Here is a 12893-nt window from a genome sequence, read left to right as displayed (position 1 = left end):
GGCGACCGTCCTTCCTGGCTTCTGTCCCCGGCCCTGGCGACCGTCCTTCCTGGCTTCTGTCCCCGGCCCTGGCGACCGTCCTTCCTGGCTTCTGTCCCCGGCCCTGGCGACCGTCCTTCCTGGCTTCTGTCCCCGGCCCTGGCGACCGTCCTTCCTGCCTTCTGTCCCCGGCCCTGGCGACCATCCTTCCTGCCTTCTGTCCCCGGCCCTGGCGACCATCCTTCCTGGCTACTGTTCTACCAAGTCATCCGCTGTTGCTGTTGCACTTGCATAGACTCTGTTTTGTTTTTGTATAATAAACCTACCTTTAATTGCACCTCCTTGTGTGTCTGGCTCCTTGCTCCCTGACACTACACGAATGCCATGAATCCTGACAGTGCAGGTACGCCCTCGCTCCCTATGTTGGTTGCCAGACTTGATCAGCAAGATCTCTTGTTGGATCAGTTCGCTCACGTGTTGCAGACGCTGCTTGCACGCACAGCACACCTTACTCCTGGTGCTATTAGGCCGGTTGTCACTCCTGTGGTTGCTCCTGCTGTTGCTCCGGTTGTTGCGCCTACAACCTGTAACCTGCGGTGCCCAGAGGTATGACTGGTTCAGCCCCCCTTCCACAGTGCTTTGGGGGTGAGCCGAGTCAGTGTCGGGGTTTCCTAAACCAAGTGGGCATATATTTTGAATTGATACCCCACGCTTTTCCTACGGAGAGGTCAAAGGTGGGCATCCTAACCTCGCTGCTCTCGGACAAGGCCTTGGCCTGGGCAAATGCCTTATTGGAGAACGATAACCCTGTGATTCACGAGTTTGCCGGTTTTGTTGCCTCCTTCTGTACGGTATTCGATGTGCCTGCTCGCTCCGCCTTGGCTGCCAAGCTGCTTATGTCCATGCATCAGGGTTCACGAACCGTTGCCGAGTACGCCATAGAATTTCGTACCCTGGCGGCAGAGGTGGGTTGGAACAATGAGTCTCTGGTGGCTACTTTCTCTCATGGTCTCTCAGATGCGTTGAAGGACGAGATTGCAGCCAAAGACCTGCCTGTGGAGCTCGAAGCACTCATTTCCTTCCTAATCCCGATTGACACCAGGCTCAGGGAGAGGCCTTCACTTAAAGAGCAACTACGGAGGGCCTCCTAACCGATTGGCGCCTACGTTTTCTGTCCCACCCGTTCCTCCCTCTCCTCCCATGCCTCCTGGGGATGGCTTGCCTGGCGGTGAGCCCATGCAGCTGGGGTTTGCTCGCCTTTCCAAGGGGGAGCGGGCCTCTCGGCGTCGGGAGGGTCTCTGCCTGTACTGTGGTCTCGGTGGGCATTTTCGGCAGTCCTGTCCGGTCCGTCCGGGAAATGCTCGCACCTGAGATCCTGTCGGGGGCAGATCTTGGGTGGAGTTTCCTCGTCCCCGGTTTCCCGCAAAGATAAACCGCTAATCACCGTTGTCCTCTCTTGGGCGGAAGGCTCGGTGACGGCCCAGGCATTGGTAGACTCTGGTGCTGGCGGGTTGTTTATGGACAGTTCGTTTGCTGCCCAGTACTCCATTCCTCTGCAGGCTCGAGTTACTCCATTGGTCCTCGAGGCGATAGATGGCAGGCCCCTGCAACCGCCGCAGGTTACCCACGAGACCCTGCCGGTTGAAGTAGCTATTGGGGCTGTTCACAGGGAGTTGGCCTGTTTCCAGGTAATTTCTTCCCCGCACTATTCCGTGGTTTTGGGCTATCCCTGGCTTCAGAAGCACAATCTGACCCTTTGATTGGCGGTCGGCTGGGATTCTCTCGTGGTCTCCACAGTGTGGGGCCAGTTGGATCCGTGGACCTGTTAAGGTGTTGTGTGCCTCCTCGGACTCTGTTACCTACTGACTATGGGGAGTACCTGGACGTGTTTGACAAGGTGCGCGCCGGTGCTCTGCCTCCTCATCGTCCATACGATTGTGCCATAACCTTACAACCCAGTGCCACTCCTCCGCGTGGCAGGGTGTATCCTCTTTCGGTTGCGGAGAATCAGGCCATGAAGGAGTACGTTGCTGATGCGCTTTCCCAGGGGCACATTCGCAAGTCTACTTCTCCAGCAGGAGCTGGCTTTTTCTTCGTGAAAAAGAAGGGCGGCGAATTGAGGCCTTGCATTGATTTTAAGGGTCTCAATCTAATTACGTTTAAGAATGCTTACCCAATTCCGTTGATTACCGAGTTGTTCGACCGCCTCAAGGGAGCAACGGTCTTTACTAAACTCGACCTTAGGGCTGCGTAAAACCTCGTACGGATCAAGGAGGGTGACGAGTGGAAGACCGCGTTCAACACCAGAACCAATCACTATGAATCCCTGGTTATGCCCTTTGGGTTGTGTAACGTGCCCGCGGTCTTTCAGGAGTTCATTAATGATGTCTTTCATGATTTGTTGCAGCAGTGCGTGGTGGTTTACTTGGATGACATCCTGGTTTACTCTGCGTCTATGGAGTCTCATATCCGGGATGTTAAGCGGGTGCTGCAACGGTTACGTGACAACAAGATTTTCTGTAAGCTCGAGAAGTGTGAATTTCACCGATCCCAGGTTGTCTTTTTGGGCTACATCATTTCCGCTGTGGGATTTTCCATGGACCCTCAGAAGGTTTTGGCAGCTCTGCAGTGGCCTCGTCCCAGTGGTCTTCGGTCCATTCAGCGCTTTTTGGGATTTGCCAACTATTATCGGAAGTTTATCAGGAACTTCTCCACGCTGGCCAAGCCTCTCTCAGATCTGACCAAGAAGGGCAGTAATCCCCACAAGTAGTCATCCGAGGCCATCTTAGCTTTTGAAGCTCTGAAATCCACCTTCTCTTCGGATCCGATACGGTCTCATCCCAATCCTGGGTTGCCTTTTATCTTCGAGGTTGATGTATCTGAGACGGGAGTAGGCGCCCTCCTGTCTCAGCGTCGGTCGCCCGATGGACCCCTACTTCCCTGTGGGTTCTACTCCAGGAATCTTTCCTCCGCAGAATGCAACTACCAGATTGGAGACAGGGAGTTGTTGGCCATTATTCAGGCTCTCAAGGAATGGAGGCAGCTGCTCGAGGGTTCTGCGGTTCCAGTCCTCATTCTCACTGACCACAAGAACCTGACTTATCTCTCGGAAGCTAAGAGGTTGACGCCCTGTCAGGCCAGATGGCCTCTGTTCTTGTCGTGTTTTAACTATGTGGTCTCCTATTTGCCTGGCTCCAAGAATGTCAGGGCTGATGCCTTGTCACGGCAATACTCTGAGCTGTCTAGGGAGGACTCTGAGCCGACCTCGTCATACCTCCGGATCAGATCCTGGCTGCCATTCGTACCAGCCTGACTTCTCCCCTTGGGGATCAGATTTTGGCGGCTCAAACTGATGCTCCCTCTGAGAGACCAGCTGGTAGATGTTTCGTACCTGAGGGATTGCGCACCTGCTTGCTGCGTACCTACCATAATTCCAAGACTGCCGGTCATCCAGGGAGGAACCAGTTGTCCTGGGTTGTTTCTCGTTTATTCTGCTGGCCATCTCTCCGTTCCGACATCGCCTCATATATAGCGGCATGTTCTGTCTGTGCCCAGAATAAATCTTCTCGGCATCTTCCATTGGGCCTTCTGCAACCCATTCCCAATGGGGAGTGTCCCTGGTCACACCTGGGCATGGATCTTATTGTAGACCTCCCTGTGTCTTGACCTTCCTGGCTTCTGACCCCGGCTTTGGCAAGACTCCTTCCTGGCTTCTGACCCCGGCCCTGGCGACCATCCTTCCTGGCTTCTGACCCCGGCCCTGGCGACCATCCTTCCTGGCTTCTGACCCCGGCCCTGGCGACCATCCTTCCTGGCTTCTGACCCCAGCCCTGGCGACCATCCTTCCTGGCTTCTGACCCCGGCCCTGGCGACCATCCTTCCTGGCTTCTGACCCCGGCCCTGGCGACCATCCTTCCTGGCTTCTGACCCCGGCCCTGGCGACCATCCTTCCTGGCTTCTGACCCCGGCCCTGGCGACCATCCTTCCTGGCTTCTGACCCCGGCCCTGGCGACCATCCTTCCTGGCTTCTGACCCCGGCCCTGGCGACCATCCTTCCTGGCTTCTGACCCCGGCCCTGGCGACCATCCTTCCTGGCTTCTGACCTACCAAGTCATCCGCTGTTGCTGTTGAACTTGCATAGACTCTGTTTTGTTTTTGTATAATAAACCTACCTTTTAATTGCACCTCCTTGTGTGTCTGGCTCCTCGCTCCCTGAAACAGACACAGACGGATCCTGGACATGGGCTTCAAATGTTGTATTCCTCTTGTCAAGCCGCTCCTGAACAACAAACAACGTCAGAAGCGTCTTACCTGGGCTAAAGAAAAACAGACCTGGAATGTTGCTCAGTGGTCCAAAGTCCTCTTTTCTGATGAGAGCAACTTTTGCATCTTATTTGGAAGCCAAGGACCCAGAGTATGGAGGAAGAATGGAGAGGCACACACTGCAAGATGCTTGAAGTCCTGTGTGAAGTTTCCACAGTCTGTGTTGATTTGGGGAGCCATGTCATCTGCTGGTGTTGGTCCACTGTGCTTCATTAGGTCCAGGGTCAACGCAGCCGTCTACCAGGAGATTTTGGAGCACTTCATGCTTCCTTCCGCAGACGAACTTTATGGGGATGCTGACTTCATTTTCCAGCAGGACTTGGCACCTGCCCACACTGCCAAAAGCACCAAAGCCTGGTTCATTGACCGTGGGATTACTGTGCTTGATTGGCCAGCAAACTCGCCTGACCTGAACCTCATAGAGAATCTATGGGGCATTGCCAAGAGAAATATGAGAGACATGAGACCGAACAATGCAGAAGAGCTATAGGCCGCTATTGAAGCATCCTGGTCTTCCATAACACCTCAGCAGTGCCACAGGCTGATAGCTTTCATGCCAAGCCGCATTGAGGCAGTAATTGCTGCAAAAGGGGCCCAAACCAATTACTGAGTACATATGCATGCTTATACTTTTAAGAGGTCCAATATTGTTCTATGTACAATCCTTGTTTTATTGATTGCTTGTAATATTCTAATTTTCTGAGATTGTGGATTTGGGGTTTTCATGAGCTGTAAGCCATAATCATCACAACTATGACAAATCACGGCTTGAACTATCTTGCTTTGCATGTAATGAGTCTATCTCATATATTAATTTCACCTTTTAAGTTGCATTACTGAAATAAATGAACTTTTGCACAATATTCTAATTTTTCGAGTTTCACCTGTATGAATTCTCTCGATCTTCAAAGGATCTGTGACTAATCTACCTGTCAATGGATTGAACACTTTCTTTACTTTTTTACTTTACTGATTCTCTTCCCATACTCCAAATGATAGCCTAGACTGCTCCCCATCATATTTTTACTTCTTTCCTGTTGGTTCTCCAGAAATTGTATCTTGTATCTCTAGGATTTTTTCTTGTGATGGCACGTATTTCTTTATTGTGTTAGTGTTTGCGCTAGATTGCGGAGTTTTCCCTCCTCCACTTTTAGTGGATCAGCTCTTTATATTAACTATTCTTAGCGTTAGAGCCACAGATATTCTACTCAAGGTTCAAAAGTACAATATTTTCACACCTATTGGGGGGGGGGTGCATCTTCCTTATTCTTTTCCAGTAACTTTTCAGTCCCGAAAAAACATAACGCACACATCATTAGCAACAATACTTGGCCCCAGATATATCCCAACTCCTTAATCTTCTGCCCGCCCATCCCTTCAACTCCGGTATACAATTGTTTAGCAACAGTAGACATCGACTTTAAATCTCCTGCAGTTGCCCACGGCAACTCACCATCACCTTCCGAGCCTGGGGTTCTGGGTCCGTCTGTCTCTGTGCCCTCTTCTTCCCCCGTCGGAGTCTCCTGTCCCAGATTGTAGAATCACCTGAGGATGGGTCTGGGCTGGGTCTCAGGATGTCCTGTGATCCAATGTCCTGTGTCTTTTGATGTCTCCTGTCCTCCAGATCTCTAGTGTGTCTTCCATCCAGTCTAGAGCATCCCTGCAAGAGGTCAGAGTGTGACTCTTTCCCTGTCAGGTACCTCCTCTCTCCCACGGCATCGACTGGGGACAGCAAGGCCAGGTGAGTTTACGGGGTGGACATTGTAAGTCAGGCCCCAGGCAGCTTCTACGTGGCGGGTGTTAGAACTCAGATCTCTCCTCTGTGCGTCAATGCAGCCAATCAGAGACAGATTGGTCTGATTTGCTGCTTTTCTGGCTGCTAGCATAAGTGACATGTCGTCCCTGGGTAGGGTTCACTAACTGCTGGCTAACGTGAGGGCCAGTCCAGTTGTCGGTTGTGCAGGTGGAGGTGAGGCCATATTGTTCTGGAGGAGGTGTGTCCAGCAGACGGCTCTGTCTCTCTCCTCCTCTCAGCTCTCTTCCTCTGCCTCTAGTTAAGTGGGCAGACATGGACTCCAGAGCCCGGCCTCCCGTGGCTCTGATCTCCTCCGTCCGGTCCTCACTATGGAACTCTTCCGGGGCAGTGCAGCGTGCACATCATACAAGAACCCACAGCAGGACTTTGGGGGGAGGGGCCTTCCACTGCTTGCAGAAGTGACTTCATCACTTCTGCTTAGAATGGAAATCACCTGAGCAAAAAAAAAGTAAACCCTGCTACTTGCCCGCAGCAGGGCTAACCGTAAAAGAAAAACATCTGCTCGGCGCCCAGAACTGCATGTCCTGGACGTTGGGCGATATAATTTGCGCATCCCTGACATTCTTCCAAAAGCGCATTTGGGAGGTCAGGCACTGATGTCGGGCGAGAAGGCCTGGCTCGCAGTCTCCGCTTTAATTCGTCCCAAATGTATTCTATGGGTTAGTCAAGTTCCTCCACCCCAAACTCGCTCAGCCATGTCTTTGTGGACCTTGCTTTGTGCACTGGTGCGCAGTCATGTTGGAACAGGAAGGGGCAATCCCCAAACTGTTCTCACAAAGTTGGGAGCATGAAATTGTCCAAAGTGTCTTGGTATGCTGACGCCTTAAAGAGTTCCCTTCACTGGAACTAAGGGGCCAACCCAACCCCTGAAAAACAACCCCACACCATAATCCCCCCTTTACCAAACTTTACACTTGGCACAATGCAGTCAGCCAATTACCATTCTCCTGGCAACTGCCAAACCCAGACACGTCCATCGGATTGCCAGACAGAGAAGCATGATCCTTCACTCCAGAGAACGTCTCCACTGCTCTATAGTCCAGTGGCGGTGTGCATTGCACTTGGTGATGTAAGACTTGGATGCAGCTGCTCGGCCATGAAAACCCATTTCATGAAGCTCTCTACGCACTGTTGTGCTAATCTGAAGGCCACATGAAGTTTGGAGGTCTTTAGCTATTGATTCTGCAGATAGTTGGCGACTTCTGAGCACTGTGCGCTTCAGCATGCGCTGACCCCGCTCTGTCATTTTACGTGGCCTACCACTTGGTGGCTCAGTTGCTGTTGTTCCCAGTTGCTTCCACTTTGTTATAATACCACTAACAGCTGACCGGGGAATATTTAGTAGCAAGGAAATGTCACGGATGACCCTATTGCACAAAACTGCCCTGACAGTCGGCCCGTGTGTACAGCAGCCTGTTGAGTGTGCAAGCCAGAAAAATTGAGACCCTGTTCCTGAAGTATCTGATTCAGTCATCCCCAATATGTTGAGCACAAAAAAAAATGTTTCTAGGAACATTTTATTACAGAATTTGGCACCCACGAAAATATGTGATTGGTAGGATTCTGTTTCTTCAATCAGGGTTGGAGAAGAAATTGGCTGTTGGTAGCACTAAGGGCCAGGTTTCACCATTAGCTGTTTTTTTCCAGAGGCCCATTGTGTTTCACTCTTTGGTTCGCACATTTATACGAGTAATGCATATTGCTCCTCCTGTCAGGTTACCTTTTTGTCCTTTGGGACCTGAACTTGGTTTTGAAGGTTTTGCAGAAACCACCATTTGACCCTATTAGGGATAGTTCCACTGGTCCTGTTGACTCGTAAGGTTTTCTTTCTAGTGGCAATCACTTCTATGAGAAATGTGTCGGAGCTGGCAGCTGTTTCTTGCAGAGAACCAATTCTGGTTTTGCATCAAGATAAGGTGGTGTTGCGACCTCAACTGACTTTTACCAAAGGTGGTTTCTAGTTTTCATCTCAATCAGGACATAGTTCTGCCTTCATTCTTCCCTAGGCCTCAGTCAGCAAGGGAAAGATCTCTGCATACCTTGGATGTGATATGCGCTGTAAGGGTCTTCTTGAAGGTGATGACACAGGTCAGGAGGTCGAATGCTCTGTTCATGCTGCCAAAGGGGACTAGGAAAGGGCAGGCGACATCCAAGGTGATTATTTCACATTTGGATTCGCCAATTGATCATTCAAGCCTATGGTATGAAAGGTAAGGGCACACTCTACCAAGAGTGTGGGGACATCTTGGGCAATCCATCATCAAGCGTCAGCGGCTCAGGTTTACAAGGTCGCAGCATGGTCTTCAGTTCACACATTCACAAGGTTCTACCAGGTGGATGTCAGAACCGCAGAGGACTCTGCCTGTGACTGCAGTGTTTTACGGACGGCTGAGTAGTTCCTGAGGGATTGTTGAAGGTGGCTATCATGGTGTCACCCTCCCTTCAAATTTCTTTTTTGATTTAGGACATCCCACATAGTCATGAATAGCCTGCTCTGTGTCCCGTGATGTACGATAAAGAAAATTAGATTTTTTTTCTACATACTGACCTGTAAAATCTGTTTCTTGGAGTACATCACAGGACACAGAAGTCCCCACCCCTGTTTCTAGAATTTCATTGTTTGCTACAAAAACTGAAGTACTTCCTGTATAGGAGGGGATATATATATAGGGGAGGACTTCCTCTCTGATTGGTCGGCCAGTGTCTCTTCACCATAGGTGGCGTATAGCCCATATAGTCATGAATAGCCTACTCTGTGTCGCGTGATGTACTCCAAAAAATGGATTTTACAGGTAAGTATGTAAAAAAAAATACAGTTTTCCACTTCTTGAAATTTTGTTCTTTTATAATATAAACTCAAAATCCCAGTTTGACATGAATGCCCCTCATGTCTCTCTCAATCAGCCATAACTTTCTGACCACCCACCTAACATTAGGTCCCAACCCACTGAGGCATGGATGCCACTAGACCTCTGACGGTATGCTGTGGTGTCTGGCACCAAGCCATCAGTAGCAGATCTTTTTTAAGTCCTGTAAGTTGTGAGGTGGGGTGTCCATGGACAGGACTTGTTTTTCAAGCACATCCCACAGATGCACAATTGAATTGAAATCTAGAAAATTTGGAGGCCTTGAACCCATTGTGTTGTTTTAACTAATCTTGAACCTTTTTTGCTGTGTGGAAGTGTACATTATCCTGCTAAGAGCCCACTGCCATCAGAGAATACCATTTCCATGAAGGGATTTAGTTGGTCAGCAACAATGTCTAGGCTGTGCGTGTCAAGTAATATCCACATGACTGACAGGGCCCCAGGTTTCGCGGCAGAAAATTGCTCAAAACATCACATTGTGTTCTTCCCATACTACTTAGATTGTAAGCTCCAAGGAGCAGGGCCTTCCTAACCCACTTGTATTGAACTGTATTGTTTCCCATTTTATATTGTAAAGCGCTGAGCAAACTGTTGGCGCTATATAAATCCTGTATAATAATAATACTGCATCCTGGTGCCATTCTTCCCGGATAAGCAGCACACACGCACCGGACCATCCACATGATGTAAAAGAAAACATGATTCATCAGACCAGGCCACCTGCTCCTTGGTCCAGTTCTGATGCGCACATAACCATGTACAGTTATGTTCAAAATAATAGCAGTGTGTTGAAAAAAGTGAATAAAGCTCAAAATCCTTCTAATGGCTTTTATTTCCATACACACAAATTAAAGAAAAGTAAATATTAGACTGTTAAAAAAAATAGCAGTGTTTGTATTCTTCTTTACAAACTCAAACATTCACTATATAAACTGAAAAATGTTTGAAGATTTTGCTTTCCTTTGAATCACTTAATGAATATTTCGTTGTATAAGCACTGTTTCTGAGAACTGCTGTACATCTGTGTTGCATGGAGTCACCCAACGTCTGGCACCTGTGAACAGGTATTCCAGCCCAGGATGATTGGACTACATTCCACAGTTCTTCTCTATTTCTTGGTTTTGCCTCAGAAACTGCATTTTTGATGTCACCCCACAAGTTTTCTATTGGATTAAGATCCGGGGATTGGGCTGGCCACTCCATAACGTCAATCTTGTTGGTCTGGAGCCAAGATGTTGCACGTTTACTGGTGTGTTTGGGGTCGTTGTCTTGTTGGAACACCCATTTCAAGGGCATTTCCTCTTCAGCATAAGGCAGCATGACCTCTTCAAGTATTCTGATGTATTCAAACTGATACCCCACTTACTTTCAGGTTCCATTGTCAGTGTTGTTAATTTAACCTATCAATAGTCATGAAAGTGTGTGTGTGTTTTTTTTAAACCATGCAACTATTTTGTAATCTTTTCTGATATTTGATTGTTTTCTAATTGTGTCTCCCACAGGTCACACATGATCAGGAGAGTGTGCAATCGGTAAGTTCTGGTATAATTTGGAATTATTTTTGTGAGGAAAAAAGTTATGAGTAGGGCCAGTATTGTATGAAAACTGGACACACAGTACAATATGATGGTAAAATCTTTCCTAAGTTATAAATAAAATCTACTTTCACTTTACCAACAATTTGTGTAACACAATTTTCAACCTGATTAAATATAAATTGGATGAATTTTGTAAGTCAATCCTAGATAGTTTCGAACAGTCTTTCTAAAGAAACCAATTGTTTGACGCAATAGAAAGTTGTGGTAGAAGTTGATCTGGTCAGACCAGTCAAAATATTTTGATCAAAATGATCAAGTGAATTAAACAAACTTGTGCAGAGAAGTTCTAAATCAAAATGATCATTGTACTTTAATCCACCACACTCTCACCAGTAATCTGGTGATGCTTGAGTATGGCTACTTTTGTTGCTGGAAATAGATGATGGCAGCACACCAGCTAAAGGAACTTACTGTTTTTTGGGGGGGGGTTTTTGCAGAAATTCCTAAAGTAGATGCCTCTTCTTTCTTCTTTTTTTTTTTTTTTCTTCGACATTGGTGTATTTTTTTTATACACTTTTCGTTTATTACTCTTGTATGTTTTTCATATTATTGTTTCCATTTAACTGCTCACTCTATGTATTTAAAGTCTATCCCTGGGCATCACTATCTACCCTTCCACCTTCCCACCACCAACCCATTTACAACATTTTATCAAACATGGTGTGCAGTCTTCTGGAGCCTGAGAGGTCTCACTGCTGAACAGCCAATAAGAAGTGTCCAGGTCAATTGAAGGACCTCCCTTGTCTGCAGTGAGGAAGCAGAAGAGATTCTGGGCCCAGTGCATCACATGACCATGGATTTAGGTACAAGGAGCTTTTAGCTTAGTTGTGTGGTTTTTTTTTTTTGGGGTTTTTTTTTTTTAGCATAGTGATTAGCTGGATATTGTTCCTTTAAACCAGGGTGCTTACATAATCTTATTACCAGCATGTGTCATGCATTCACAATTATATATTAGTCCCAAGAAGTACATGTGTGGGATGGATCTATCATGAACTGTTTGTGGTGCTTGGATACAATCTGCATATTTGTTAATTTCTGCATATGAAATAATCAATAAGATGCTGGTTCTAAAAAGTTTCTTACAGCCAACTATCAGATTCAAATCTACTTTTGAATTTTGTATGCGATTGCAGATGCATAAAGTCAAGAGACTGAGTTTAGAACCACAGGTGTTAGAAAAGATATTCCTACTTACCCTTAATGGAGAAGTGTGTTGTTGTAGTTGAGGACAGTGAATTCTAAACTAAGGTGAATTGAATCAATTTTCTAATCTTAGCACAGCTGCAGCATTTCCTGGAAAGCATTAGCTTGCCTTGATGTTACCTGTGTCTTAGCTTCCCAGCTACCAGTCCATTATTATTCGTGGAAAGGAAATCCGCAAACAGCTTACTGCTTTCCAGAAGGAGGAGCTTGCTCTGGAGGATTCCTTCTACATCCAGGCACTAAAGCTGCCAAACAGAACCTACCCAGGCACGGTGAGTACCAGACATCAGTAGTTTCTAATAGCTTCCGCAGGAAATAAATGCTGTTCATTAATACAAAATCTGTTGCCAGATTTGATCTCCTCCTGGCACTCCCGAAATCATGTGATATGTTCTATAGTGGAAAAGTGTTTTATTTCATTAACGTGAACGTAGGATAAAACCTAAGCAGCCATGGGTTTATTGGCAGGTGTAAGCTTTGGGCCATCATGTTCTTTTCTTCAGTGGTTAGTTGCACAGTAAGTAGTAAAGTTAGAGTGCAGATGACTGCTGTGAAGCTTGCACTTTTAAAAACCAGTTGGCAGAAGCAGCTCCCATTATCAGTTTGTGACATTCCTTTTAAGATATTTCGGTCACAACTCTTGGCAGTTTAAAATAAGCTTGAGTAAAAGTATGATAAAATGGTCACTTTTAGTGAAGACAGTTTTTGTCCAACTTACTGTTGTCATCGACATAATGGGTGATCCAAAATGTTATAACTAAAGTGCAGATCTTACAGTGGAGATACCTGTCATGTGACAGTTGTTTAAGAGAGGAGTTCCTGCACTTTTGAGAGATTTCCTCTCATTTCCTATTGTGGAAAAGATATGAAGAAAAATCTCCCCAGTGCAGCACATACAGTTCAAATAAAACTAATGGTGGCTTTAGTCATTCCTTATCTAATACAAGACTTTAAATAATAAAACGTTGACATTGGTCACACCTCCTGAGCTCCCCAATTTATGTATAATTTATTCCGTTACTTTAATATTTTTTTTTTCCTATGGTCCATGTCAATGAGTTTAAAACACATGCTAACAGGAAGATGATTAAATTCACTAATGCATAA

The 12893-nt window shown here is 46.9% G+C and overlaps 1 protein-coding gene across 1 annotated transcript in view; it reads left to right on the top strand.

Moving 5' to 3' along the window:
- Window positions 1–12893, top strand: part of SARS2 (seryl-tRNA synthetase 2, mitochondrial) — a 58022-nt gene that overhangs the window by 15688 nt on the left and 29441 nt on the right. Inside the window, exons 3-4 of the mRNA XM_089658224.1 lie at window positions 10488–10517; window positions 11918–12058. Of these exons, the coding sequence (XP_089514350.1) occupies window positions 10488–10517; window positions 11918–12058 (171 nt within the window). The remainder of the gene's footprint in view (window positions 1–10487; window positions 10518–11917; window positions 12059–12893) is intronic.

This window comes from Staurois parvus, unplaced genomic scaffold (genome assembly GCF_062004578.1).
Source record: "Staurois parvus isolate SC_StPar_1 unplaced genomic scaffold, SC_StPar_1.0 ptg001058l, whole genome shotgun sequence".
In the NCBI taxonomy this organism is placed as follows: domain Eukaryota; kingdom Metazoa; phylum Chordata; class Amphibia; order Anura; family Ranidae; genus Staurois; species Staurois parvus.
The sequence above is the reverse complement of the archived record's forward strand: the minus strand, read 5'-3'. Positions and strand labels throughout refer to the sequence as shown.